General features: G+C 46.9%; 1 protein-coding gene across 3 annotated transcripts in view; it reads left to right on the top strand.

The window, feature by feature from the left end:
- The window catches only part of bmp2k (BMP2 inducible kinase), a 60691-nt gene that overhangs the window by 10227 nt on the left and 22906 nt on the right, over window positions 1-27558 (top strand). For all 3 annotated transcript variants that reach the window (XM_062543023.1, XM_062543022.1, XM_062543024.1), the window contains exons 2-6: window positions 20099-20217; window positions 20670-20775; window positions 21513-21655; window positions 23208-23329; window positions 24672-24753. In XM_062543023.1, the coding sequence (XP_062399007.1) occupies window positions 20099-20217; window positions 20670-20775; window positions 21513-21655; window positions 23208-23329; window positions 24672-24753 (572 nt within the window). The remainder of the gene's footprint in view (window positions 1-20098; window positions 20218-20669; window positions 20776-21512; window positions 21656-23207; window positions 23330-24671; window positions 24754-27558) is intronic.

Below are 27558 nucleotides of genomic sequence, written 5' to 3'. Positions count from 1 at the left end.
TTGAAGTCTGAAATGTTTGTGTTTTGAATTCATTAATGTTGACAAAAGAGAAATAAATTGTTGAGCATTCACGTAATTTTACTCATCAATTTAGTCCTATTAGCGATTGTTTTCTGTGCTTCTCCTGTGCTAGATGGGTGTTTTGTTTCCTCGTCAGCTGAAGATGTTGTAACCTGAGGTCTGCCATAGTTTAGTTTCCCTTTTTACAGGACAGGAGGGGTGTGGACTCTACTCCTAGCATCTGACCTTGACTTGGCACACACATACACACACACACACACACACACACACACACACACACACACACACACACACACCCACACACCCCTCAAACACACAAACACAATTATACATAAATACACACTCAAGACCACGGTACAGTCACTGACCAAGAGCACACCAATAGCCAACACTAACACCCACTCTCCCCACCCTCATGCACCAGGAGTTAAAATGCCCCGCTATGATGTCCTTATCTCCTTCCGAACATAAGACTTGAGGTGTGTGTGTGTTAGTGTGTCATCTGTGTTTTACCATCTACACCATCTTTTGTGTGTGTGTGTGTGCGTGCGGGGAATAGGATTTCTCCAAAAGCCGTTTGATGTCTGAGCCTGTATGTCATCTCAGCTGTGCAGTGCGGTCCTTATTTCGCTCTCTCCTAGAGAGTACGTCATGACTCCGAGCGTTTGCTCCCTCGGTGTTTAATAAAACAGGACTCCCCGCTGGAAGAGTATCCCTCTGCGTGGCCGCACTGTGGCCGGTTAAGGTATGAGTCTGGACCTGGGTAAACACTGTTGAACCACATCTCCTAAATCGCAAAATGTTTGCACACTGGTGGAATCTGGGTAGCAGCAGGTTGCAGTAGCTTAGTGCAGTGTGCGTGTGTGTGTGTGTATGTATGTGTGTGCCCGGCCCGCATTACAAAGCAACTCTAACCAGAATGGGGGCACAGATGTTGATTACCTTGATATTTGCCCCACAGGCTACAGCCAGGCTTAAATACTTCCTGCCCCCGCCCTCAACACACAAACACACACACACACACATACAAAAAAATACCTCCCACCAAGAGCTTCACTCTTTCCTCATCGATGCTGCTAAATCTCTTTGGGACCCTTTTTCTCCACAGTTCGTCAGAGTGTTTGTTTGTTTGTTTATTTATGTGCCCCCAGGCACGTCTCTGTCTGGTGTGTGTGTGTCTGTCTGCCTGCCTGCCCCCCCCCCCCCCCCCCTCTCCCTTTCGTCCTTTCAAGCCGAGGCTGAGACACCTGCTGAAAAACAGCGTCCACAGCCAATCAGTAGAGGCGCGCACACACACACTAAAAGAGAGCGAACCATCCAGCTGTTTCTGGCATCTGCTCGGCCTGCGTCACTGGCACTTTATGAAATGAATAAATACTTCAAGCTCTTCCCGCATAGTATTGGATTTATGCCCCACAAAGCCTACGGAATTCAGATGTGTGTGTGTGTGTGTGTGTCTGATGTCTGCTCTGTGTGCACTTGTGTGCATAAATGTGGGCACCCGCTTGTGATTGCATTTCCATCCCCTTAAAGTCATAAGCAAAACCTCCCCTCCAGATTTTGCGCATTCAGATCCACGTGCACAGACCAGAGAGTGTTTTTGCACAAACATTTTAAATTGTTTTTTTTTTATTTTTTTTTATGGTCAACTCTTAGTTCAGCCTCCATGTTTGTCTCTGAAGTTACCTCCTTAGACCGTTGTGTGTGTGCGCGCAAACATTCACCCACAGACCGTGGACTGAACTCAAAGCAAACGCAAAGCAAGACTATTTGAACACGCTCGCTAACGTGTGCTCGTGCTTGGCTAACTTGAACTCACCTCTGGATGACAGCTGGGCATTGGCCAGACAGACGTGGGCGAAATCAGGACCAGGGCCGCTTGAGACTCGCGCTCTGCTTCGCTGTCAATAATCTACTCTGCTGCCCTTAACCCCGTGACCAGAGTTGATATTTGTGCTCAAACACATGTGTTTAATGTGTTGCAAATGCCTCAGCACCTCTGGTAACCCGTAACTGATAAGAGTAAAGGTAACCGATCTAATGGTGTTGTTTAGCTTACGTAAGCGATAGGTGTAAAGGTAACTGATTGTGGGGTTGTGATATTTTGTTTTGGTAATTGATAGTGTCAGTGTGATAACTGATAATGTTGTTGTGGTAACTGATGGTGTTTTGGTAACCAGTGGTCTTGTTTTTGGTGATTATTCTGGTGCAGCTTAAACAGTCAGGCTCACTTGTTTGTTACTGTAGTGGTAAGCTGTTGTGCCATACCCTAGACTGTTTTAGAGTGCGATGAATCACTGGGACTTTTGGTAGGATTTTTACACTCAAAGGTGCCATTTCCTGTTGAGGCATAGTCTGTGTGTCTGTGTGTGTCTGTGGGTGGCTCTCAAACACTCTCTCCTCCATTCCTTGATGCTCGGTCCTCGAGGGGCGTTTCCACTGATCTATAACTAACACTGGATAGACTATCCCATTGTTGCCGCTGTATCATTCTTTATCTAGATCAGTGAGGACGAGGATCGAGGAAGGGAGGGTGTATAAAACACCAAATGAGAGTGCGTTTGTAAACATGTCCCTGGAGTAGTTGTGTAAACAACTGACTTGGTGCTGAACAAAGTGGTGTACTGATCAGTGCCCATTTCTTAATAAGACGTGCCTGAGCCTCGTTAGACTGACACGGGGTTCTGATGTAAAACTCCTTGCAAGTGGGTGGGGAATTCTACAGAATGGGCAACATCCGGTTTGTGTATAGTTAGGTGTTTGTCCTAGAGTCTTGGTGATCATATTGTCATGTCAACAACAAAGCTCTGTCAAGGCAAGCACTGTGATGTAGTTTGTTTACTGCAAGAGTCACATCCAGACATGACTGCGTGTGTATGCGTTTGCACGAGTTCTTGTCTGCATGGTTGACCTCATGATGTAACAATCTGACCTCACGTGTTACCACATTTTCCTGTGCTTCCCCACCAATCCCAGAACTTCAGTGACTTCAGGGACTCAAAAGATCCTACGGTACCGTCAGTAATGACCTTCCACACACAAACGCCAGAATGATGCTGTCATTGTTTGAAGTGGCTCTCTCAAATATGAATTGTGTTTGTATATACACACTAAAGGCCGTGGCACGGTCCTCCGTCTGCGTCACGCGCACGCGGCACTGGTGAGCGCGTGACGAGAATTGCGTCATTTTTACGGCATGCGTCGCGTTTTTGAGTCGACCAAAATGTAAGACCGCGCGTCTCTTTCACGCGTAGACTGCGCATGTGTGAAACGGAACTGCTGTAAAGACGCCGCTCCAGTAGGTGGAGCACGTACAGAAATAGCGCTTAAAACTCAGCAAACAGAGACAGAAGAACACTTAAACTGGCGTTTCCTACACGCTAACGTTGTTATATGATGACAAAACATTAGTCTTTGAGTATTTTAATAGTCAGTTGTAAACAAAGACCTCCTATGTAATCCAAGTTGTGTAAATGGACTGAAGTTCGCTCTAAATATATACTTTTATCGATTATGCTAACCGTTAGCATCTCTATGGGATTTCCCATACACATTAGCCATAAGCTAACCCATTAGTTTAGCTGTAACTTGGAATGCTAGCCTGCGTGGTGTGCTGATAAATGGAGAGATGTGAAGAACCAACTCATCAAACTTTTCAGCAGACATGAGAAAGTACTCGTGGTGCTTCTCCTCATCTAACAGCTGCATCTTTTGTGTATTTAAGTGTGGAACACTCCTTCCCTGGCTCTTCCTAGTTCAGTGGTCGCACATCCCAGAGTATCACAGTTAATTCGTAGTGCGCCGGCGCTAACCTTGATCGGCTGGCGCGCATTCAGGACACAGACATTGGAGTATGCCTCTTATACGCGTCTAAAATGACGCACGTCAAACGTCCAGTGCCGCGTGCGCGTGACGCAGACGGAGGACCGTGCTAGAGCCTTAAGATCCTCACAAAGCATTTTTAGACTGAGATCGGCAGCCTGCCTATGAGACAATGTGAGACACAGGCCTGCCTATGTGTGTGTGAGAGAGGGGTATGTGTGTGTGTGTGTGTGTGTGTGTGTGTGTGTGTGTGTGTGTGTGTGTGTGTGTGTGTGTGTGTGTGTGTGTGTGTGTGTGTGTGTGTGTGTGTGTGTGTGTGTGTGTGTGTGTGTGTGTGTGTGTGTGTGTGTGTGTGTGTGTGTGTTTGTGTGCGCATAATGAGCTACAACAAGGAGAAACTGGGGCAGGCAAGTTTGCTAGTCCCTCTCTCTCTCTCTCTCTCCCTCCCTCAACCCACACATGCGCACATACATTCTCTCTTTCACACGCTGTCTTTGTTGTAGACCCGGCCGGGATGAACGACTTCCTTTTCAACAGAGCTGTGTCCAAGAGCTCCTGCTACAGACTGCCCATAGCAGGTCACCTGAAGCACACACTCCCTCAGCCACAGGGAGCACAGCCCACTTACTGCTGCAACTCGGCTTCTCTTTCAGTCCATCTTGCCTGCTCTTCCTTTCTTTCTTTCTTTCTTTCTTTCTTTCTTTCTTTCTTTCTTTCTTTCTTTCTTTCTTTCTTTCTTTCTTTCTTTCTTTCTTTCTTTCTTCCATCCATTTATTCATCCATCCATCCTCCATCCCTCCCTGGATGCACAATATTATCGGAACCATATCTTTATTTGGCAGATACCAGGTGAAGAATTGTATTCTCGGCATGGCTATTAACAACACAGCCTATTTGGGTTTCAGAGGAAGCATCATGCAACTATAAATTTAGCTTTCTTTCTTTCTTTCTTTCTTTCTTTCTTTCTTTCTTGCTTGCTCTCTTTTCCCTTACCTCTGTCTCTCATTCTTTCTCTCTCTCCATCTGGTGTGCTCCCTTTGCTTTGTGACCCATTTTTATGAGTGGGGCTCAGACAGATGCTGCACGAGAAACCCTCCTTGTGATTGCATCTCCCGTCTTTAACCCTTTCAAACCCGAGCACTGAGACCTCTTCCGCTCCTCTCTCTCTTCGCTCTGGAATACTAGTCTGTCCACCTGTGCTCGAAGCGTCGTCAGACTTGTTCGTTCAGGATGAAACCCCAAGGGAAGGCTGTGGACTGTTGACCCTGTTGACCACCGCATGTGTAACACCCGTGTCCGTTCACTCACTCTGCCTTCGAGTAGTGCCTCAGGCTCTACATCGGTTGCTTATTTACCGATGTGGGGCTACCTGCTTTTAAGCTCAAACATCCTTTGGCTTGGCAGCGTTAGCTATATTCACCATCTGTGACAAAAAAAAATGGAAGACTCTGAAACTGATTGAGTATTTTTATGGTGCTGTTTGGTCCCTGGATTGGATAGGTGTATACATGCTGTCTCTCAATCTACATAAAGTTTGGACTGTATTGGCAGAAGTCACCTTGACAGTTGCATCACACTTTCTATCTACTCTATCGACTGGTGGCTTCGATTGGCACGATGAAAGTGCCTTCTCTGTTCTCAGTAGTGCAGAGTTGGCAGTGTTGGGTCGCTGTTGCCGTGGCGATGCCAGCCTGTTTGACACCTCTGTAAACACCCAGGCTGTTTGGCTGGAGTGGAGGGTCACCCGTCGCCCTGCTGTGGCGCCTCTGTGCCTGCAGTCTGTGCCAGGCAGCAGTAGCCAGCCAGCCGGAGACAAGGAACCAGAGTAGGACTGAGCTTCTGCTCTAGTGTTCCCCTCTGGTTCCGCTCCAGGGTTCCACTCCACTCTAGGGTTCCACTCTAGGGTTCCTCTACACTCCAAGGTTACATTTAGGGGATGGAGGTTCTGATCTTTGGTTCTACCTCTGGAGCTTTCTCTAGGATTATCGTGTGCGAATGAGTTGAACGTGGCGTTTGCACCCTACGATCAGATCTGTGTGTGTGGATGTTTCATTTGAAATTTTTAGTCCCTTTGTTTGCCCTCTTTGTGTCAGGTCTTAAACATTTTTTATCGGCTTTGGGTTTCAGTTGAATACACTGTCTTCCATTATCTTTTACGATTGACCTTGTCAAACTGACATGGGGCTGAGGCTGACATGGGGCATGAGGCTGAACCACAAAATCTTGCTGCGTCATTGTCGTAAGACTGGCCACATTGCAAGATCACCTTTGCCTTCTCGTTGTGTGTCGTCACAGTGTCAGCACGGGTTGGAGATTCCCAGAAATTCCGACTTTTTATCGTAAGGTCGTGGACCGTCGCAGACAATAAATCATGGGTCGTCGAATGTCACATTACAAGACGCTTCCTCCTTTGAGTGTCGTTCCAGACTTTGAATATTCGGACATGGCAATGGAAATTTGTCACAATCGTGGCAAAATTGGGCTGAAATCGTGTAGTCTGTACAAGCCATTAAAGACTAACCCATGTGGTTGTGTGTTATTTTGGACAATTTGTGGAGTGTCCATTTCATTTGGACAAGTCCTTCTCCTTTTTCTTTGCAGAGTCCAGGCTGGTTAACCTGCCATGATGTTTTGGTCTCTCCTGCTCTTTCGCTGGCTGTATTGCGGGAGCTTGTTGTGTACTCACGGCGTAAACTCATACAGTAGACTCCCATTGTTCAGCATGATCCCCACTGTCATCCCATCCCCCACAGTCCTGCCCGCCACAAGTTATCACAGGGATCCCTCAACACTAACGGCCTTGTCATCTTCCGATTAACCCTCACCAGCCCACACACACACACACACACACACACACACACACACACACATACACAGAAATGCCACACATGCATGTCCTGCTGTCACTAATGAGAGGCGACTGAAATGATTTAGGCCACGCTGAAGCTTAATGCGGTTTTGAGCCCAGGAATGCTCCACTTTGCGTGGGACAGCAGAGGAATGTGGCGTGGTGTGTGTGTGTGTGTGTGTCTGTGTGTGTGTGTGTGTGTACACAAGTGGGGGGTGGGGGCAGAGGTTGATGGGCCAGTTGTCCCAGTGAGATGCACTGAATGCCCAGCTACTGTGGTGACCGACCCCTACTAGTTAGTGGTTGTTATGAGTATGAGCTATTGGGAGAGCTCCTGGTTTAGTGTCCTGGTCTGGTCTTGAATTTGTGCTGTGAATCTTATAGATTCATCAGTAGGTTCAGTTCATTTCATCAGATCAGGAACTCCCAGAGTATGAGTTGCTTATTATTTTCTTAAATAAACAATCCACTATTTTCTCAAACTATGCGATGCTGCTTGAGAGCTTATGGAACAGGTTTAGTACTATAACACGCTTAGAAAGTGATCGCAGCGGAACTGCTGAAAGATGAGCCCAAGACCACTGGTTTGCTTGCTTACCCTCTATTTGAGCCATCCTCGGTCCTCCTCCATGTTGGAGGAACACAACTGTCTGTTGTCTCACCAACTGTACCGTATTTCATTCTCATAGCCTTGTCTGTTAGCATTAGCCACCCCGGCGCTAGCTTCCTCACCCTCGCTTGACCTGTTGGTCAAGGATGTGTAAACAACCTGCAGACCAGTTGCACTGTGTTTGACCTGCCGTGCTGAAATGGATCTGACCTGGCTGGCTCGCAGACTCCCTCTGGGGGCTTACCGTAAGCGTGAACCTCCAGTGTTCAGAGTTCGGAGGCGGGTGTGGAGGTTGTTTCCTACTCTCGGTGCAGATGCTGGAACTCCACACCGTGTCCCTCAGCATCGCTTGGCTGTCGCTCAATTCCCAAATGGTCAACATGAGATGCCCTTATTGAAGGATAAAAGCAGAATATAAGCCTCTTATACAGATAATCCAGTAACAATGGAAGTAAAAAAAGCAAAGCTACTGACCATATTATACCTTTTCAGAACTTCTTATTCAATTTAGCAGGTGTTGCGTAATTGGCGATGACCGTATATTATCTAATTTGGTCTGATGTGTTGTTGCTGTACCTGTTGACTTGCTGTTGCCATACCCATGGTAACTGATGGTGAACCTTGTCTTCAGAAGGCTCTAAGCCAGAGCCTTCAGTTTGTGTTTGCCTTAGAAAGCCCCACTTCCAGCTGTGAGGACTAAGTGTTGTGCGTATTGACAGTGAAATGTATTGGGCTTTGTAATCGAGCACTTTGACATCGAAATCAATCGTAAAAGTCTCTGGAGCTTTGGTCTGAAGTGGACGGGTCTATATATGGTCAGATGGAGTCATTCTCCCTCATTTCCCTGATTGATGTTCCTCTAATAAACTACTTCTAGAGTTACTCCTGTTGGCCACAGCCTACAATCAGTGGTGTGTGTGTGTGTGTGTGTGTGTGTGTGTGTGTGTGTGTGTGTGTGTGTGTGTGTGTGTGTGTGTGTGTGTGTGTGTGTGTGTGTGTGTGTGTGTGTGTGTGTGTGTGTGTGTGTGTGTGTGTGTGTGTGTGTGTGTGTGTGTGTGTGTGTGTGTGTGGAACAGTCTTCGATGTGGCTAGCTTTTGACCCTCTTTAAGGAACAGTCTTCAATGTGGCTAGCTTTTGACCCTCTTTCTCAAAGTTATAACGCCTTCATTTCGATCTTGAATGTGTTTTTAGTGGAGTCCCTTAGATATTATTGTCCTGCTCATGTTCCCCTGTTGAAAGCAAAACAACCAAAAAAAACAGAAGCAATGTCAGAGAAGGAAATGATTTCTGTTGCTTCGGTCAGTGAGATAATGAAAGAAAAAGGCTTTTGGAGATGCACCAGATCAAAATGAAATGATGGCGCAAACACACGGGACGTTCCGGGTGACTTGGGGGTTGACCTCGGGAGCAGAAATGTAATTCTGTTACGAATTACAGGTTTCAAATCCAGGATCATTCCTTTGGCTCTCTCAGGAATCCTGAGCTGGAAATACACACCGCCCTGCTAAAAACAGCACACGGCTGACTCCTCCAGCGTTTGACGGAGATGTGCAAAAAAAAATAAAAGCGGCTCCTCTCTCTGAGAAACAGTGAAGGGCCCTCATTACATTCAGTGCTCAGAAAGTTCTAGAAGAGTAGACGGAGTGCTAGTGTTGTTCAACAAGACCGGCGAGTGCAGAATCTCCCAACTGCACACCAAAACCAAAACGGCCACGAGGCTCTATTTTTAGACCCGGCAGATAAACGGGCGAGAGCTCGGTTACAGCGAGAGGAATCAGTTTAGACAAGGCCCCTCTTAAGAGACGCATGCACGGCACCGACAAACTCTTCAAAGATGTCTGTAAGAGCTGGAGATAATACCTGTCAACGCAGACAGCAAGGCAGCCCAGACCATAGCAAGGTTTTAGAGAGAGAGAGCGAGAGAGATGAGGAGGAGGGAAGAGATGAGAGAGAGAGAAAAGGGGAGACGTAAAGTAGACCGGAGGAGCCAGATTGAGTACTAAGAAAAGAAAGAGAGATGACTGAATAGGACGATAAACAAAGCTAGAGGGACAGGGAGAGTGGGGGGAGAGAGAGAGAAAGAGATAGGGGGGGAGGGTGGGGAGACTACGAAGAGACGTGAGCTGCGGTGTTCTGAAAGTGTCAGATGGTGTTTTCTCCCTGGCGAGATGAACAGGAGTGGAGATTAGGCCTCTAGCATCATAAGATGGCGCTGAACGCCGAGCATCCTTCCCAGCACACACATACACTCACACACACACACACACACACACACTTCCCAATGTCACTGAATGCTGAGGATCCTTACACACATACATACACACTTACACTTCCCAGTGTCACTGAATCCTTACACACGTATACACACACGCTCACGCTCACTCTCTCTTAACACATCCTAACAGCAGGCATCCTTCCCCTCCTGACGCTTGATGTTGGGTTCAGTCCGATAGAGACGGAGGCAGCCGTGTCCCGGGCGAGTCCCTCCAGCGCAACGCGCCCCGCCACATCCCGGCGGAGCTCTGCAGAGAGGCTCCGAGGCGCTCCGGCGGCCGTGGGCATAATTAGCCATTATCATGATTTGCTAACTGGCACACAACTGCATGGCATGCTGCTGGTGCAACTGCTGCTGCTGGACGTCCCTGCCAGAGACAGAGTCCTGCCCCACTCGGAGATTCAGAGGTTTAACTGTCATGCCACAGCCAGTGGGTGTGGGTGTGGGTGTGTGTGTTTGTTTTGGGGGGGGGGCGTAGAAGCATGTTCTGTGCCGAGAGGCTCTCTCCGCTAAAGCGATAAGCGGTTCGACCGAGGCAGATCCGATCAGGAGCCCAGAGGTGCAGTTCAGAGTCGGCTTCATTGGACACGAGACCCACACAAGCAAAGCAACATTTTCTGATGTGGTATGCAAACCGCTGTGAGGCTGACGTCATTCATGTCCAGATGCAGAAAGTCAGCTGTGGGGTGAAGGAAGGGTGTGTGTGTGTCTGTGTTTCAGAGAGATGGAAAAAGAGAGACTTGGTGTTAAAGAGAAGGGTTAGGGTGCTGGGAGTGTGACGGGGGGGGGGGGTGAGTTGATCTGTTGTGGAAAGAGGAGAGAATAATGACCGACAAAAGAAAAGGTACGAGGACTAGAGGAGCGGTAGATGGGGTCCCTCCGTCTCTCACCCCTGGCTCTGCCCTGGTCAGTTCTGCAGGTGGATTCGACTTCATGTACAACTGCCGCCTGCAGCCGTCTTAAGCTGACTGCATACGTGATTTATTTCTGAGATTCTGACACGTTTTCAACCTGGAGCTGTGCATGACGTAAGGGCCGAAAAGGTATCAGAATCTTTGAAATAATCACGCATGCAGTCAGCATATGACGGCTGCAGGCGGCTACATGAAGTTGTGTCCTCCGAATGTCTGACCGTGATCTGCAGGCAGTAGAGCAGGCCAGACGAGAGCGGCAGCAACACACAGTGTCCCAGACATGTAACCCCACCCACCCCCACCCGCGCACACACACTCACTCCACCCCTAAGCCCCTGTCCCCAAAGAGAGAGCAGAAAGTGTTTTCCAGCTCCTTGCTGAGTGCATACTCGTAGCCCTGTCTTGTCTCATGGCTCTCGCGCTCTCTCTTGCGCTTGCGCTCTCTCTCTCTCTCTCTCTCTCTCTCTCTCTTTCTCTCTTTCTCTCTCGCTCTCTCGCTCTCTCTCCCTCTCATTTCCTACCCCCCCCCTTTTTTTCCCCCTATCTTTCTTTCTCTCTCGGAGTGCATGGGAGAAGATTTAGCATTTTGGAAACAGGAACACACATACTCCTACAGATGACCTGTGGGAGAGCCCCCTCAACACACACACACACACACACACACACACACACACGCGCACATACACACACTCACACACACAACCCTGAACACGACTGGGATTCTTTCTCATGCTCACACTACACATGGCCAGATAAGTGCCTAGCCTTTAATCCTCTGAGCCCTGTGTGTGTGTGTTTGTGTATGTGTGTCTCTGTGTGTCTCTGTGTGTATGGGAGGGAGCACACTCGAGCATAGCGGCCAAAAGGAAATGTGGTGAACAGATTCTCCCAGAATCCCTCGGGAGAGAGTGAGACCATGTAACCAGAAAGCGCTGGTGTGACATCACCGGGGGTAGGCCCTGCTCTGACATTCCATGTCATTTAATGGTGCCTTCCTCCTCCTCCTCCTCCTCTTCCTCCTCCTCCTCGCCTGCTGACCCTCTAATGGACTGGCCAGCCGGCAGGATGCGTTCTCATGGCGCGAGCGCGTCACACGGCTTACCGTGGGCTCGTAGCTGAAAGCGCCCCATTGTGAGCTGCCTCGGTGTCCAGAATCCCCCAGAATCCCCTTCTTCCATGCCCCTTGGCAGATCCCATTGTGACATCATTGGAGCGCAGCGACATCACTTCCACCCTGTGCCTCTGTGCTGGTGTGCTTGTACTGGAGTGTGTGTGTGTGTGTGTGTGTGTGTGTGTGTGTGTGTGTGTGTGTGTGTGTGTGTGTGTGTGTGTGTGTGTGTGTGTGTGTGTGTGTGTGTGTGTGTGTGTGTGTGTGTGTGTGTGTGTGTGTGTGTGTGTGTGTGTGTGTGTGTGTGTGTGTGTGTGTGTGTGTGTGTGTGTGTGTGTGTGTGTGTGTGTGTGTGTGTGTGTGTGTGTGTGTGTGTGTGTAGGTTAGTGTGTCCCACTCGTCACTCCTCTCTGATTGGTTGTCGGCTGATCTGTGTGGAGAAGGAAGAGCAGAAGGCTGTTGGGTGGTCCTCTGCTCTGCTCTCCTTAGCACATCCTCTGCCGCTGCAGATTACCCTCTTCTGTGCTCTGTAGGAGGGGTGAGATGAACTGTGGTGGCGTGTGCATGTGTGTGAGGTTTGAGGGGGGAGTATGTGTGTGTGGATGTCGGCTCTTTCGTGGCACTCTGGGTGCCTCTCAACATGCCTCCTCGATCCTCGATGCTCGATCCTCGAGGGGCGTTCCCACTGATCTATAACTAACACTGGATAGACTATCCCATTGTTTCCCCCCCATAATTTTTTATGTAGATCAGTGAGGATCGAGGCCCGAGCTGCGAGGGAGGACGTATAAACGCTGCATGAGAGGCACCTATAGTGTTGATTGCCAAGTAGAAAGATGGCTGTGTGTGTGTGTGTGTAGTTTCTGAAAGAGTTAAGATTGTAAGCTGTGTGTTTATGTATGAAATGATGGAGGAAGTGTAAGTTATGAAAATCCATGGCATGCCATGCAAAGCAAGCAGTGAGGAACACACACACACACACACACACATCGTACGTACGTACCTACGTACGTACATACATACATACATAGATACTTAGATACCTGTACTGTATATGAGTGCGCGAGAGGGTCCTATTTGGCTGTGTTGCTGTGGAGCTGGACTGTGTTTTGGGGGGAGACTGATAATCTGTAGAGGATGATGTCATGTTGGGGGAGGGGTGGAGGTGGTGAGGACAGGAAGTGTTTCTCAGTGGTTCCAGACCTCCATCAGCCCCTCTACTCCGCACTCCTCTGAGATCAGCACAGACCAGCTCCCCCAGCACTCACCCTCACACAAAACGCCATACGTCTATAGCGATTCATTCAAGACATGAGCTATGATAAGAAACCAGTTGTTTTTTTTTTAAGTTAAGTTATAAATGAATGGTCCCTCTCTTTCTATCAGTCTGTCTCCTTGACATCTTTCCCTCTTCCTGTATTTCTCTCACTCTTCCTTTCTCTCTCTCTCTATCCCTCTCTACCTTGCTTACAGTGTTACAGTGCTTTGTTAACCTGTTTCAGCAATGCTGTTTGGAGGTTTTTAATGCCTCGTGTGTTGGGTGAAATGGTAGGATGGACAACTATATAGACAAATGGATAGATCAATCCATAGTAAAAGCAACACTATGCACTTCCTTGAAGAAACATCTGGACAGGTAGTTGTTTTAGATGCCGACAGTAGAAAGATGCAGTATTTTTGACTGTAGACAGATGAAGCGAAAGAGAGACATTGGGGAGACAAAGAAGACAAAGAAGAACAACAAGACGAAAGAGAAGAGATGCAAAGAGAGAGCGGACAGCTGTCCTCTGCCTGCTAACAGCAGTGGTGTGCTGCGGTCTTCTGAATTTGGATGTGTCGCTTACGTGAGTCACGAGACTGAGTGCTCTGCAGCGCCGCTGCCGCACTGTAGAGCAGAGGTCAACCAGGAACACACACACACACACACACACACACACACCAGTGTAGTCACATCAACTAAGTAACTGACAAGACCTTACACAGGACACACACACACACACACACACACACCAGTGTAGTCACACAAGCTAAGTAACTGACAAGACCTTACACAGGTCGGACACTCACACACACACACACACACACACACACACACACACATATACACAGACTCATAGTAAAAAGGCATAATACTTTATCCTGAGGCCAGACACACACACACACACACACACACACACACACACACACACACACAGGCCAGGCGCATGTGGCTAATGTGTCTTCATATCTGTTTGTTGCTGCCATCAGTATCTCTTTCGCTGTACAGGCTGTGAAAACAGAAAGCAAAGTTCCTGCGGGTCGATAAAGCCCTATCTAGGCATGTCCTCTGCAGGACACAAAGTAATCATCATGAGCAGTGGGAGGAGAACTGTGTGGGTTTGCACACTGTGTGGAAGTACGCTAGTGTCCCTGAGGGGTAAGGGGATGTCATGTTGGGACACTTGGGTTCGAGCGTTTGTGAGGGAAGCTATGCATCGGTTTGTGTGTGTGTGATGGTGAGCTGTTATTCGGTTGATATTCAGCCCTGTGGAGTGAAGAGTTGAAGCAACGATCTGTAGATCTAAGGTCTTCCTCCTCAACCACACATACATAGGTGGATGATACACACACACACACACACACACACACACACATTTGCACTCTGTCTTAGGAACTTGATCTAGTAGCATATGGAAACTCAGAAACCAGCCTGCTTGCTGACTGACCGCAAACAGCTGGTGTGTGTGTGTGTGTCGCCTCCCTCCTTAGACTCATGGATATGTGCTTTGTAAGTACGAATCTATCTAAAGTATGTTCATGTGTCTCTGTGTGCACATGTGCTTCCCATGTATGTGACTGCCTGTCTGTCCATCCAGTTGTGTACAACCCTTTTTAGGGTTCCTTTTGAGTGTTCACAGTCACACATGATTGTATGTGACTGCCCAGTTGGTACATCACCCACCATTAATCCCATAGACAAGCGCTCTCTCTCTCTCTCTCTCTCTCTCTCTCTCTCTCTCTCTCTCTCTCTCTCTCTCTCTCTCTCTCTCTCTCTCTCTCTCTCTCTCTCTCTCTCTCTCTCTCTCTCTCTCTCTCTCTCTCTCTCTCTCTCTCTCTCTCTCTCTCTCTCGTAAGACCAAAGTAGAAAGCAGGATTTTATAGTTAAGAATGGTGTGTGTGTATGACCGGAACAATTGATGGTACTACTGGTTTTAACCCAGAGCAGAAGCAGTTTCGAGTCGTGTGTGTCCGAGAGAGAGAGGGCAGCACTATGTCTCAACACTCCTGGACACTGGGGTGAGCTGAGGCTCAGATGACTGGGTGACTGCATGAGACCTTGAGCTCTGGAGGATGGGCAACTTCCTCTTTGTGTGTGCGTGTGCGTGCACTTGTGTGTTGCATGTTTGCAAGTGGGCATGCATTTACCTGCAGTTTATAGGGGTTGTCTGCCCTTGCTTAATCCTATGTTTGCACTTGCCTGTATGATTAGTGTGAGTTTATGAGGGAAAATGTGTGTGTGTATACTAGTGTTGCTTTCGTCAACGAAAATTATGACTAAATATCGTCGTCAACGAACTTTTTTCACGTGACTATAACGAGACGAGACGCAACGCAAATGCTGGCCATGTGACGATGACTATAATTAAATTTATAAGGCAATATCGTTGACGAATAAAAACGAGACTAAATGTGGTTTACAAAATAAAAACATGCTAACATCTCTCTTCATTTTCGAAGACCAGAAGGACAGGAATGTTATAACATTATTTTGTGTCGTTTAGTCGTGTTATTATTTTGCAGTAGCCTATTTCTGTTTCCTGCGTCTCACTTCAGGGGCGCATCAGGTTGCATGGTCTGATTATCATATCAGAGGACCAGCGTTTCTCGCGTGGGCCTGTTGGTCATATCCGGTGCTTCTGTCACTCATCTGATCATATTTGATCATGTAGCAAAGGAGCGGTAGATGTATAGCCTATCGTTATCGCTAATAGAAGCTAAGAAATATAGGCTACGTTCAGTCCGTTAGATTGGCAACTCTCTCAGTTCAACTTTGCACTAGGCTACTTATCTCACCTCCGCATGTAGATCTAATTCAGATGAAAATGTTAACAGGCAACTGCAGATTTGATTAGTGTGTAGCCTAAGCTTCTGTCCAGCTGATGCTGGCGCTGTCATATAGCCTACAATAATAACATTATTCCACCGATCAGCAACGAAGTTCTAATCATAGACACATTTTTAATGGAACCTTGGCTTAGTAGGCTATCTAATGTTGTGTGCGAAAACTATTGAAAACAATTCCTTACCAACCACACAAGTGCGCGTGTGTCGTTTATTTAAAAGGTAGAAGAACTGACTCAAAGACGGTGCTGTTCATCAACAAAATCAGCATGGAGTTAAAACGTAATTTAAAGGGGCAGCGACCACTCAAGGCATAGGCCTGTAGCCTACCAAAACTGAGTGATGAACGTGAAATGCGTTTTATAGGCTACAAAACACTGCATTAAGATGACAACTGTGTGTAACCACGCTTAGGCTACCTAGTTAATGGTGAAATAGCATCCACATTTACAGCATTCAATAACCTAAGGACAACTTGATCTTAAGTTAAATTGTTCTCTGAAAAGGAACAGCAGGTCTACAGAATATTCCAAATAGTCCTTTCATGGTGACAGGGGGAGTATGTGTAACATACCTGATTCCACTGTCAATGTTCAGTGACTATGTAACCTGTAATATTTGTAATTTTTTAATCCATGAAAATTAACCAAAATGTATCATTTCCTATTAAAGGGATAGTTCAGAATTTTGGACATAGGACCTCATTTCCAGGTTAGCCAGTGTGATATTTATCAGTGGAGACCATTATCTGCACATTTCATCCAGTCCTATAGTTTCAGAGTTCGCTGGTGCTATAGTGCCTGCCACTAAAAACAGTCTTACCCAGTATATGGAGGAACAACCCCTTAAAATAGAATTGCATTAATAAAAAGATGCTAAAATCCAATTTTCATTGACTAAAACAAGACTAAAAGTCATTAGTTTTCGTCAACTAAAACTAGACGAAAATAAGACTAAAATGCTCATACTTTTAGTCGACTAAAACTTGACTAGACTAAAAGAGTATGAACGTGACTAAAACTGATAAAAACTAAAATGACAGCTTGACACAAAGACTAGACTAAAACTAAAACCAAAACAGGCCGCCAAAAACAACACTAGTGTATACTGTAGTTCTATGTGTGCATGTTTTATGATGAACCATGTATGCCAATTTGTAAGGGTTTGTGTGCAGTGTTTATGGTGTGTGTGTGTGTGTTTTCCCTGTTGTTCATGGGGCTTGTTGGTGTTTTCTGGAGTGTTATGTGGTGGCTCTGGATCTCCCTTGAGATCATGCCAGCCCTGCTCACTTCCTGTTCCTATCTGAGAGAAGGAAACCTCTCTAGTGTATCTGACTAGAATCTGTGTCTGTGAGTGCCTAGTGTGTTAAGGTGTGAGTGTGTGTTTGTGTACGTGTGTCTGCGTGTGCTTATCGACTATCTGTTTGTGTTGTGTGTTGTTGCTGTGTACCGTTAGAGCCAGTAGGCCTGTGCCCACGTGGTTGCTTACAGGCCACACCAAACCAGCGGAGTGTGTTTGACCTGATGCGGGGGTGGCAGGGTTCGTTTACTAGTTCAGCATCCATGAGTTTCACTTCCTCCTCTCCAGCTGTGTGTGTGTGTGTGTGTGTGTGTGTGTGTGTGTGTGTGTGTGTGTGTGTGTGTGTGTGTGTGTGTGTGTGTGTGTGTGTGTGTGTGTGTGTGTGTGTGTGTGTGTGTGTGTGTGTGTGTGTGTGTGTGTGTGTGTGTGTACACGTATGGTCTAAGCGCCTTCTGAAGTTCCGAGGTTTCCTCTTTCCGCAGAACCCAGTGGTCGCCGGTAAATCTCCGCGCTGCGGCTAATCAGCTAGAGTGGATGTGAGGAGTCGGGAGAGGAGAGCAATGACTGATGGCCTAGAACACACACACACACACACACTCAAACACACACAAACACACAGAAGAGAGCCATGATTGAGAGTTCATAACACACACACACACACACACACACACACACACCATGTCATTTCACTAAGTTTACAGTAGTCCTCACAAACAGCAGGGATAGTAATGCTTTGTTATTTCTTAGATGTCCTCTCTTTGTTTCTCTCTGTTCTCTCTCTCTCTCTCTCTCTCTCTCTCTCTCTCTCTCTCTCTCTCCTTCCCTGCCTCCCTGGCCGTGTGAGAGAGTGTGGGGCTTGTCGGGCAACAAGTGTTGTATTGTTGCCCCCCTCACTTTTATGCTCACCCGCTCTCTTTCACTCTCTTCCTTCGCTCCTCTCTCTCTCTTTCACTCTTTTTTTCTCTTCGTTCATTCTTTCTCTTCCTCTCACTCTTCTGTTATTCTTTCTTTGACATTCATTGTTGCTTGCTCTCTCTCTGTCTCTATCTGTCTCTCTCTCTCTCTCTCTCTCTCTCTCTCTCTCTCTCTCTCTCTCTCTCTCTGTATTAGTGAGCATTGGCTGGATGATCATTGGGTGCCAGCGTACATTCTTTCACTCAGCCCCCTCTGCCCCACACACACACACACACACACACACACAGACACACACACACACACATCCTGTCGCTTGGTCTTTCTCACACTCACACAAACATATATATATATACACACACACACACACACACACACACACACACACACACACACACACACACACACACACACTTGTGTGCAGTCTTCATAGTTCACACACAAAACACAAAGACAAAGTGCACTTCTCTCTCTCTCTCTTTCTTTCTCTCTCGCCTGCACACACACACACACACAGCTCCCTGGCGGCCCCATCGGTGGCGTTTTGAGAGTGTGCCCCCTGACCCCTCTGCAGTGGAGTGACTGGGCAGTGCCAGCAGCAGCAGGAGGAACCCAGAGGGGCCCCAAGGGGCTCTGCTACACACACACACACACACACACACACACACACACACACACACACACACACACACACACACCAGTGTGGTCACACCAACTAAGTAACTGACAAGACCTTAAACAGGACACACACACACACACACACACACACCACAACTGACTACTCTCAGAAAACAGCCCCAACAACAACGACTACACTAAGCCCCAGAAACACACCTCCAACCTAAAAACCCATGACAAAAAAAGTCACTTCACTAAAACTCCCCATTGACCACCACCACCAGCACCGCTCAGCTTAAAGCCAACGAGCACTACTGCAAAACTGTGACCGATAATGGCATTTCACCAAAAAGAGGAAGGCAGTGAGAATATGCCGGGGAGAGTACAGGGTTAATCCAGAACCTACTGAGGAAAGTCCGCACCCAAAGCTTTCTGGTCATGATGTCTGTTCTGATGAAAAACACTCATGAAGGAGAAATATTTGTGTGCATACCTAATGTATATTTAACATATAATTTAAGATTTTGGCTGGTACATTTTTGTGTTTACCCATCATGGGCAGACAAGCAAAAAAAGTAAATGTTATATACCCTACATACATTCCTCATGTATTACCTTACACCACCAAGAAGAAAACCAAAATCCCTAGGCAACCACCCTAGCAACAACAGTACTACAACTACACCTGAATCGCCAACACTCATGGCTACGTGTGTGTGTGTGTGTGTGTGTGTGTGGGTGTGTGGGAGATAGAAATTAAACCGTTTAAACTACCTACATTGAGAGCTAAGAAGCGAACACCATTCTCATCATTCTCTCTGTGTATGTGTATTATAGTCCTGTGCCTTTGCTAAATAAGGTCTACCTTTCCAGAATCTGCCTCCATTTCTTCTGCGGCTGCTAAACACAGGCAGTGACTGGGCAAAGAGTTTCTTCTTCCAGAACGTTCTGTTCCTACAATCTTAGTGCTGCTCTCAGTCCAGTGCACAGTCTGTCTGATTTTATGTCCATTTACTGGTCTGGGAGCAAGCTGTTAAATCTATGAGATGATAGTCGTTGTGGTCAAGTCAGTTGGAACTTTTGGACGGCAGGTTCTGTGCCGTTTGAGTCGCCCTGCTTGCCTTAGGAAAGAGGCACTGGATGCTCACATGGGCCTGTGAGAACCTCATGTTGGTGACGGGTCACACTTTCAATTGCGAGGTGAAGTAATGGCAGTGGGGCTGCTGACTCAATACAGACTCACCAGGGAGAGTCTGTGTTTATGTTTATGTGTTTGTGTTTACCCCTGCATTTATTAGCTAGCATCTGCTAGCTCCATTTCACACAGTAAGCAGTAAGAAGGCCTGCAGTGTGATCTGACATAAGAGCTCTTTGTGTGCTTGACTCCTCCTGACAGACTTTATACGTATGACACGCTGTTTTTATTCCTTGGCTCATCTTTTTAATTGATTTCCTAAAACAGGGTAGGGGTTGGCACATGCTGTGTGTTTTATTTGTATTTATTCATTTAATGAAGCGTGTAGTATCAATGTACTAATGTGTGTGTGTGTGTGTGTTTTCGTTTTCCAGGTGGGTTCTCTGTGGTCTTTCTGGCGCGCACACACAGTGGCGTCCGCTGTGCCCTGAAGAGGATGTACGTCAACAACGTGCCCGACCTCAACATCTTCAAGCGCGAGATCACAATCATGGTGAGCTGCTCCCTCCTTTCTCTCTCTTGCACACACACACATACACACACACACACACACACAGAGGAAGTTCCACACACTCTTTTTCTCTTCTCTCTTACCCTCCTTCCCTATCTTGCTTCTTTACTCCCACGTGCACTCTCTCTCACACACACACACACACACACACACACACACACTTATATGCACTTTTTTTTGTTATCTTTCTCTCTCATTTGTGTAAACCAGCCACAATTCTTAGCATAGCCTACATATCTCTTGTCCCTGAAAAAAGCCAGTAAATATGGGTGGTATGGACGTGCGTGCGTGCGCGTGCGCGTGAGTGCGTGCGGGGTAGATGTGGTTGACCTTGGGCCTGCCATGTTTCATATGGATTATGAAATGGTGTGTGTAGATAACTATTGTTTTTTTTCTTTGTGTGTGTGTGTGCTTTTTTGTTTGTGTTTATGCAGAAAGAGCTGTCTGGACACAAGAACATTGTGAGCTATCTGGATTCGGCCATCAACGGAGTGGGAGACAGTGTATGGGAAGTCCTCATCCTCATGGAGTTCTGCAAAGGTGTGTGTGTGTGTGTGTGTGTGTGTGTGTGTGTGTGTGTGTGTGCGTGTGTGTGGGCAACTATCACAGATGCCTCTGGAGGAGGGGATAGCGAGAGAGGGATATGGAGAGAGGGGGGAGCAGTTTATGACTGATACAGCCTTTTTTGGAATGCTTCAGTGTTTGTGTGTGTGTGCATTTACGCCTACTTGCACATTCTGCTTGCCAAGCAGTTTACAGTCAACATGCCACTTTCTAGACATTAACACAGCAGACTGTGATGGTAGTTCTGGGTCTAATGGCCAAAGTGTGTGTGTGTGTGTGTGAGTGTCTTTGCTGTCCTGTGAAATCACTGCTGTTGTTCTGACCTTGTTGTGATCACGCATGTGCTCATGCTGTAACTTACCGTTTTATCACCATGTTCTGCTTTTTTCCCCTGATCTTGTGGTGACCTTCTGGTATTGTGTGTGTTCTGTTACCATGCTGTGACTTTGCTCTGACGTTATTGTGACCAATATGGGCCTGTTTTCCCACGCATGGGTTAAGCCTAAACTAAAATCTTTTTTTCAGTGGATTCCATTTAAGTTTCTCTTTCAGTTTAAGATGAGGCTTAATCAGTACATACTGGAATCCACCCCTATATGACAAGACATAGCTTTGTGTTGCGTTGTGACACAACGTTACCATGGCATTGATTTTTGACTGACATACTGATACTGTTGCGTTGCCATGGCGTCTGTGTGCGGTTGTCCTTGCAGCGGGTCAGGTGGTCAAGCAGATGAACGAGCGACTGCACGTGGGCTTCACGGAGGCCGAGGTGCTGCACATCTTCTGTGACACGTGCGAGGCCGTCGCCCGCCTGCATCAGTGCAAGACGCCCGTCATCCACCGCGACCTCAAGGTGCCCGAGCCGAGCCCTCACTCTCACACCCTAAGGGTGACCTCATCACACACTACACTACACTACACTACACTACACTACACTACACTACACTACACTACACTACACTACACTACTACGCTACGCTACACTACACTACACTACACTAACTACACTCATCCTGGTTGGGAGGCACTCTTTGCTCTCTCACTCTCACACACTCACACGCACTCAAGCAGGTACACATGCATGTCCACACGCTCATGGAGTACATCCAGATCTGAGAGGCCTTTTGCACTCTTCCTTTTGTACACACACTCACAGAGAACAAGCCTTCAACATATGGATCGTATGATCTCTTACACACACACACACTAACACACACACAGAATTGTTCAGTCGCTTCCCCTTCCCATCTGTGTAGGTTACACAGATGTAGGTTACCCCTACCCCTGCAGTAGAGTTGCATCAGACCAGACGTAGCCCAGAGCTTTCCCCCAAAATGTGTGTGTGTTTCTCCAGGCTTTTCAGACTCTCTAACTTTCTCTTAGTCTCTCTCACACACACACGCACGCACACACGCACGCACACACACACACAAGCACATCCACCAGACCGTTAAGTGTTGAGAGGGAGAAGGCGGAGAACAGTGCGACAGCTGGGATCTTTGTCATTCCTTCTCTCCCCACGCCTTCTGTTTCCCCTCTCTCTTTCCCCCTAACTCAAATGTCTATTTATGTGTGTCTGGCTGGCTGGTGATTGGCTTTCTGTCTCCATTATCACTTGATTCTCTCCCTCTTTCCGACTCCGTCTGCATTTTTACGCTGTTTTTCCCCCCGTAACTATTACGCTATCGCTGCATGCCTGCCGTTTTTAAACAGACTGAGGCAGAATAAGGGGTCCCCCCCCTTAATTATTCCGCCATTGAGGGTAGTCAACAAAGATAGAACTATGCTTGAATAAATGGTTCCAGGTGGAACGGGGGGAACCTGGGTGGGCGTTCTGATGATTTTATTGGAGTTTTAAAAACACAAGAAAACAGCTGATCAGAGGGATGTGGCCACAGCTTCAGCTGTTCTAGATCTGCTCGGTCAAAGGTTGCTCTTGCACACATGGCTGCCGGATGTCTGCCTTTTTTATTTTGTTGTGGTTTTCAGCACCAGCAGCACTTGTACAGGTGTTGGCACTAGGTTGACCCACATCTGACAACAGCAGCAGCTTCAGCGGATGTATCCAGTTGTCTAACTCTGGGGTAGATGGCAAAATAAACGTACCTTTCCCACAAATGAGTTCCGAGTTCCGTCTTCTGTGTTCCGTGGAAGTTTTTAGGTGGAGGTGTTTTTAATAATCGCACTCTGCAGTGCAGTCATCCCTCATTTAGTGCGTAAAGGTTGTCCTTAGCATACTGCGTTCTGGTATGAAACTAATCTCACGGTTGTCGGGTGTTATCTCACACGCTATCTCACTTTTCTATCTCTGAAGGATGATGCAGCATTCTGAGAAATTGAGGAGATGTAGGGAGTAAACACGATCTTGTTTTGTTTCCTGTCCTGTGCAATTGTCTGTGTGCCAGGTTGAGAACATCCTGCTGAATGATCATGGCAACTACGTGCTGTGTGACTTTGGCAGCTCCACACACAAAGTTTTGCTGCCGCAGAAGGACGGGGTGACTGCAGTGGAGGACGAGATCAAGAGGTGAGACTCCTCCTGTTTGCTGTCCCTTTCCACATCCCTCCATTTCACCTGTCCTTCAAAGGTATTCCTCAAAGCTCCGATTCCTCCTAGCTCTGTAAGTTGGGGGGAAAAAGTATTTTGGACCTATTTATACCCTATTCCAGCAACAATAAACAAACACATGCTTGTTGCGTCATGTTCGTGGAAAAACGCAGTTGACATCGGTATGCTATTAACACTTCACTTTTGGATTTGAAATGTTTATTGCATGTTTGTCATTTACGAGTCCGTAGTCTTGTTTAGATGCTTTTAAGGCGGCTACAGTGACGCCATTAGCTATATTTCTAAACAACCAGTGCACACGCCGACCCAGCACCATGTCAGCATGGACAGAATCCAAATCCCAGTGCCGAGGCCTTTTTCCATCACCTCAATTGCTCTCCACCGCGTTCCCATCTCCACCGCGATCCCATCGAGGATCTCTCGCGCACCCCATAATAGCCAGCTGCTCACTCTCTCCCCCACTGGCCGAGCCAAGGCGGCGTAAACCCAGTCCGCCGTTAATCCCCGTTGATCAAACTGAGCCGCAGAGATCCACTCTTCACACTCCCCTTACTGGCTGATGCGCCGCTTGACTCCTGTTGTGCAACGGTCCAAGTAGGTTAAGCAGGCTGACCCTAGACCCACAAGTGTGTATGTTGGTTAATTAATGTGTGTGTGTGTTCGTGTGTGTGTGTTTGTGAGTCTGTTAATTGATGTTGGAGGGATTTTGTGTCGGGTGTGTGAGTGCATTTACTTAATTGTATGCCTGTGTGTGTCTGTCTCCTTAACATACAAAAACAAGCACACTTCAGTGCACACATTTGTTTTCAGATGTACATAGTCATGCGCATGTGATTTGGGAAACTGCTTCTGGCCTGTGCCAATTACTGTGTGTATGTGTATGTGTATGTGTGTGTGTGTGTGTGTGTGTCTGTGGAGAGTTAGTCACCATTAGTCAGCACCCATGTCTCAACACTGAACTGCAGACTCAGTAACATGTTTTGCAGCTGTACTCAACGGCTGGGATTGCATAATTCCCTCACCCGAACACACACACACACACACACACACACACACACAGAGAAAGAGCGAGCAGGGACGCTGTAGAAGGCCTTTGAACCTGTGTGTCTTGCATGTCTGGCCTTTGCTTTCTCACTTTGATGGGCCATGATCGCTCCCAGTCCTGTTCTTCATTCCTTTTACGACCTTTTAAAATGCCCTTTAAGTAAAGTTATCTTTTTCCTTCTCTCTTTCTCTTTCTTTCTTTCTTTCTTTTTCTCTCTATCTCTCCCACTCTCTTTTGTTTCCCTCTCTGTCCCAGGTACACAACGCTGTCATATCGAGCCCCAGAGATGGTTAACCTGTATGCTGGGAAACCTATCACCACTAAGGCTGATATATGGGTAAGCTGTGTGTGTGTGTGTGTGTGTGTGTGTGTCTGTGTGTGTGTGTGTGTGTGTGTGTGTGTGTGTGTGTGTGTGTGTGTGTGTGTGTGTGTGTGTGTGTGTGTGTGTGTGTGTGTGTGTGTGTGTGTGTGTGTGTGTGTGTGTGTGTGTGTGTGTGTGTGTGTGTGTGTGTGTGTGTGTGTGCAATTGTTAACCCTATGAGCCCTAAGCTGTTTTAAGGGCATTTTCACTACCTCTAGTTAGAAGCATTTATCCTGGTCATTGTAAGTGCTATTCACACATGCTACATATTGTTTTTTTCAGCACAGTCTAGGCTATCCAGATCTGCCACAATATCATGTATAAATACTTGCATTGATTTGATTTAGATTTTTAAATAATACAAATGTGAAAAGCGTACTATACAAATTCTTACATTTTGACGTGTATCTCACCACAGCAAGCTCACATCTCGATGAAACTTACATGGTTGTGTAGGCCTGACTGTCCTGAAAATGGCAATATAAGAACCATGGTGGAGGTATACTTTGGGGCTGAGCAATTTACAGAAATATGTGGTGTGTGCCTTCCAGAAATAAATGACAATTTTTATTTAGTGATGAAAAAATGACTTTTTGGCACTTTTTGCACTCCATATTTGTGACACTAGCTGATCTGACATGACTTGTTTGCGGTAGCACACATGACGTGCACAGATGATGATTCTCTATAATATTTGTTTTACTGCATTGCAATGAACAAAGTAAAGGCAAAAAGTTTTTATTTGTCAAACAAATTTGGATGCAATATGAGTCTTGAATTGGATACCATACAGGAGTTTGCTAGGATCTCAAAACCGTGTTATGAACGTGACTTGCCATAGAGAAACACATGATAACATTGGATTATGAACATGCTATTATGCCACAGAAAAACACGAGGTAAGTGGAGCTAAATGAAGTTATTATTTTGCTGTCACTTCGTCTGTTTTATGGCCTAGAAGGTTGTATTTGGTATCTGTGGATAGCTCTAGCTCTCCTCTTTCATCTGCCATGCGTGCCATATCTTTTTGATCGCGATTTCACGAGGAAATCAAACGAGAATCAAGGTAGCCAAAGTTATATGACATTATTATTTGTTTGTAACTTCGACTGATTTTATAATACGAAATGATCGATGTATTTGGTATCAATGCAAAGCTCTGCTTTTCCTCTTTCATTTGATATGCGTGTCATGTCTGTGCGATGCGTGGTCAGCGAGTAATTCAAGCGAGAGCTCTGGATGCGCCGGTGAACGCAGAGCAATATAGACTGTAAATATGATATACTTTGATTTAACTTCATGATTTTATTTTATTTTCATACTTGATCGTACAGACAAGTGTCTAGTATCGTTGGAAAGCCCCGGTTCTGCTCTTTCCTGCAATATAAGTCTCATCTCGCTGTGCCTAATAATAGCGGAGCAATGTAACAAAGAAAATGTGTGCGTTTTTTGACGCACTTTGCGTCCGTCGGGCTCATAGGGTTAAGTTAATGTGTGAGTGTATCCTTGTGCTTGTTTCTGTGTTGTGGGCATGACCTTGTTTGTGTGTGTGTGTGTGCGCGTGCATGCGTGCGTGCGTATGTCCTTGTTTGAGTGTTTGGGTCTGTCTGTGTGTGTGTGTGTCTGTCTGTACTGTATGTGTTTGTGTGTCTGCACTTCCGTGTGTGTGTTTGTGTGTCCACAGTTATGCTGCCGAGCCGGTTTAAGCTTGCTCGGGCGGTGGTGGTAATGGTGGTGGTGGTGGTGTGCAGACAGAACTGGTTTATGGGTAAACGGTGCAAGAGAACACGAGGTAGATATGGAGCTCACACTCCACTCGCTTTCGCCACCTCCGCCCACAGTCTCGTGGAACAGGAGGGGAGCTCGCCACTCCTGCAGAGACCTCCCTGTTGCCTCAGGGCAGCGGGTAGATGGTGCTGGAAAGCCACTGTCCACACCCAAAAAGCCTCACTGTCACACTGCCATGGGTGGACTGACTCCCACAACCCAGCATAGAGAACGAAGCGAGTAGCACTGAAGGGGTCCTAGCGGTCAAGATGGCTGCTTAAGAACTTTGCTTAAAGTAGAGTATCTTTCAGTAGTTCTCACAGAACAGTACATGGTTTAGGCAGGACAGAAAGTGTTCAACCCCAGACACCACAACTGTAATGACATTCTCTCACTGTATAGACCGAACTCAAAAACACGAGTTACATGGCAAACTTCTTGTGACTTATCCCCCCTGTGCACAATGCAAACACTTATGTTGTGGAGGTGAAGCATTAACAACAGGCAAACACTTCATATACTGACAAGGTGGTGTTTCACGATTCTCGCAAGATTTGTCGAGCCGCCGGTTCGTGGAAGCTGGTGTCCTCTGTAGCAACTCGCTAAGTCTATGCTGTACTGCTATGTCAGTTCGTTTACCGACAAATTCGCCTCATAAAAGTGAAAATGTTGCATAATGTCCCTTTGAAGTTCTTGTAGCGGAACTTAACTAGGTTTTTGCCTTGTGGCTGCTCGGCTCGTTCCTGTCCCTGCTGAACGGCACCGAGGTGTTTTAAGCACGATGATGCGGCTCGCCTTGTGTCTTAAGGGTCCTCAGACGAGGGGCTCCGCAACGGGTGCACTACTTTCAGCCGTTTGCCAAGCATCCATTAGGGACGCGGCCTGTGGCATCTGCACTGACGCTGCGCCATTATCACACACACACACTCACACTCACACACTAACACTCACACACTAACACTCACACACTAACACACACACACTCTAACACTCACACACACACTCTAACACTCA

This window comes from Sardina pilchardus, chromosome 8 (genome assembly GCF_963854185.1).
Source record: "Sardina pilchardus chromosome 8, fSarPil1.1, whole genome shotgun sequence".
In the NCBI taxonomy this organism is placed as follows: Eukaryota; Metazoa; Chordata; class Actinopteri; order Clupeiformes; family Clupeidae; genus Sardina; species Sardina pilchardus.
This window is presented reverse-complemented; position numbering and strand designations above follow the sequence as displayed.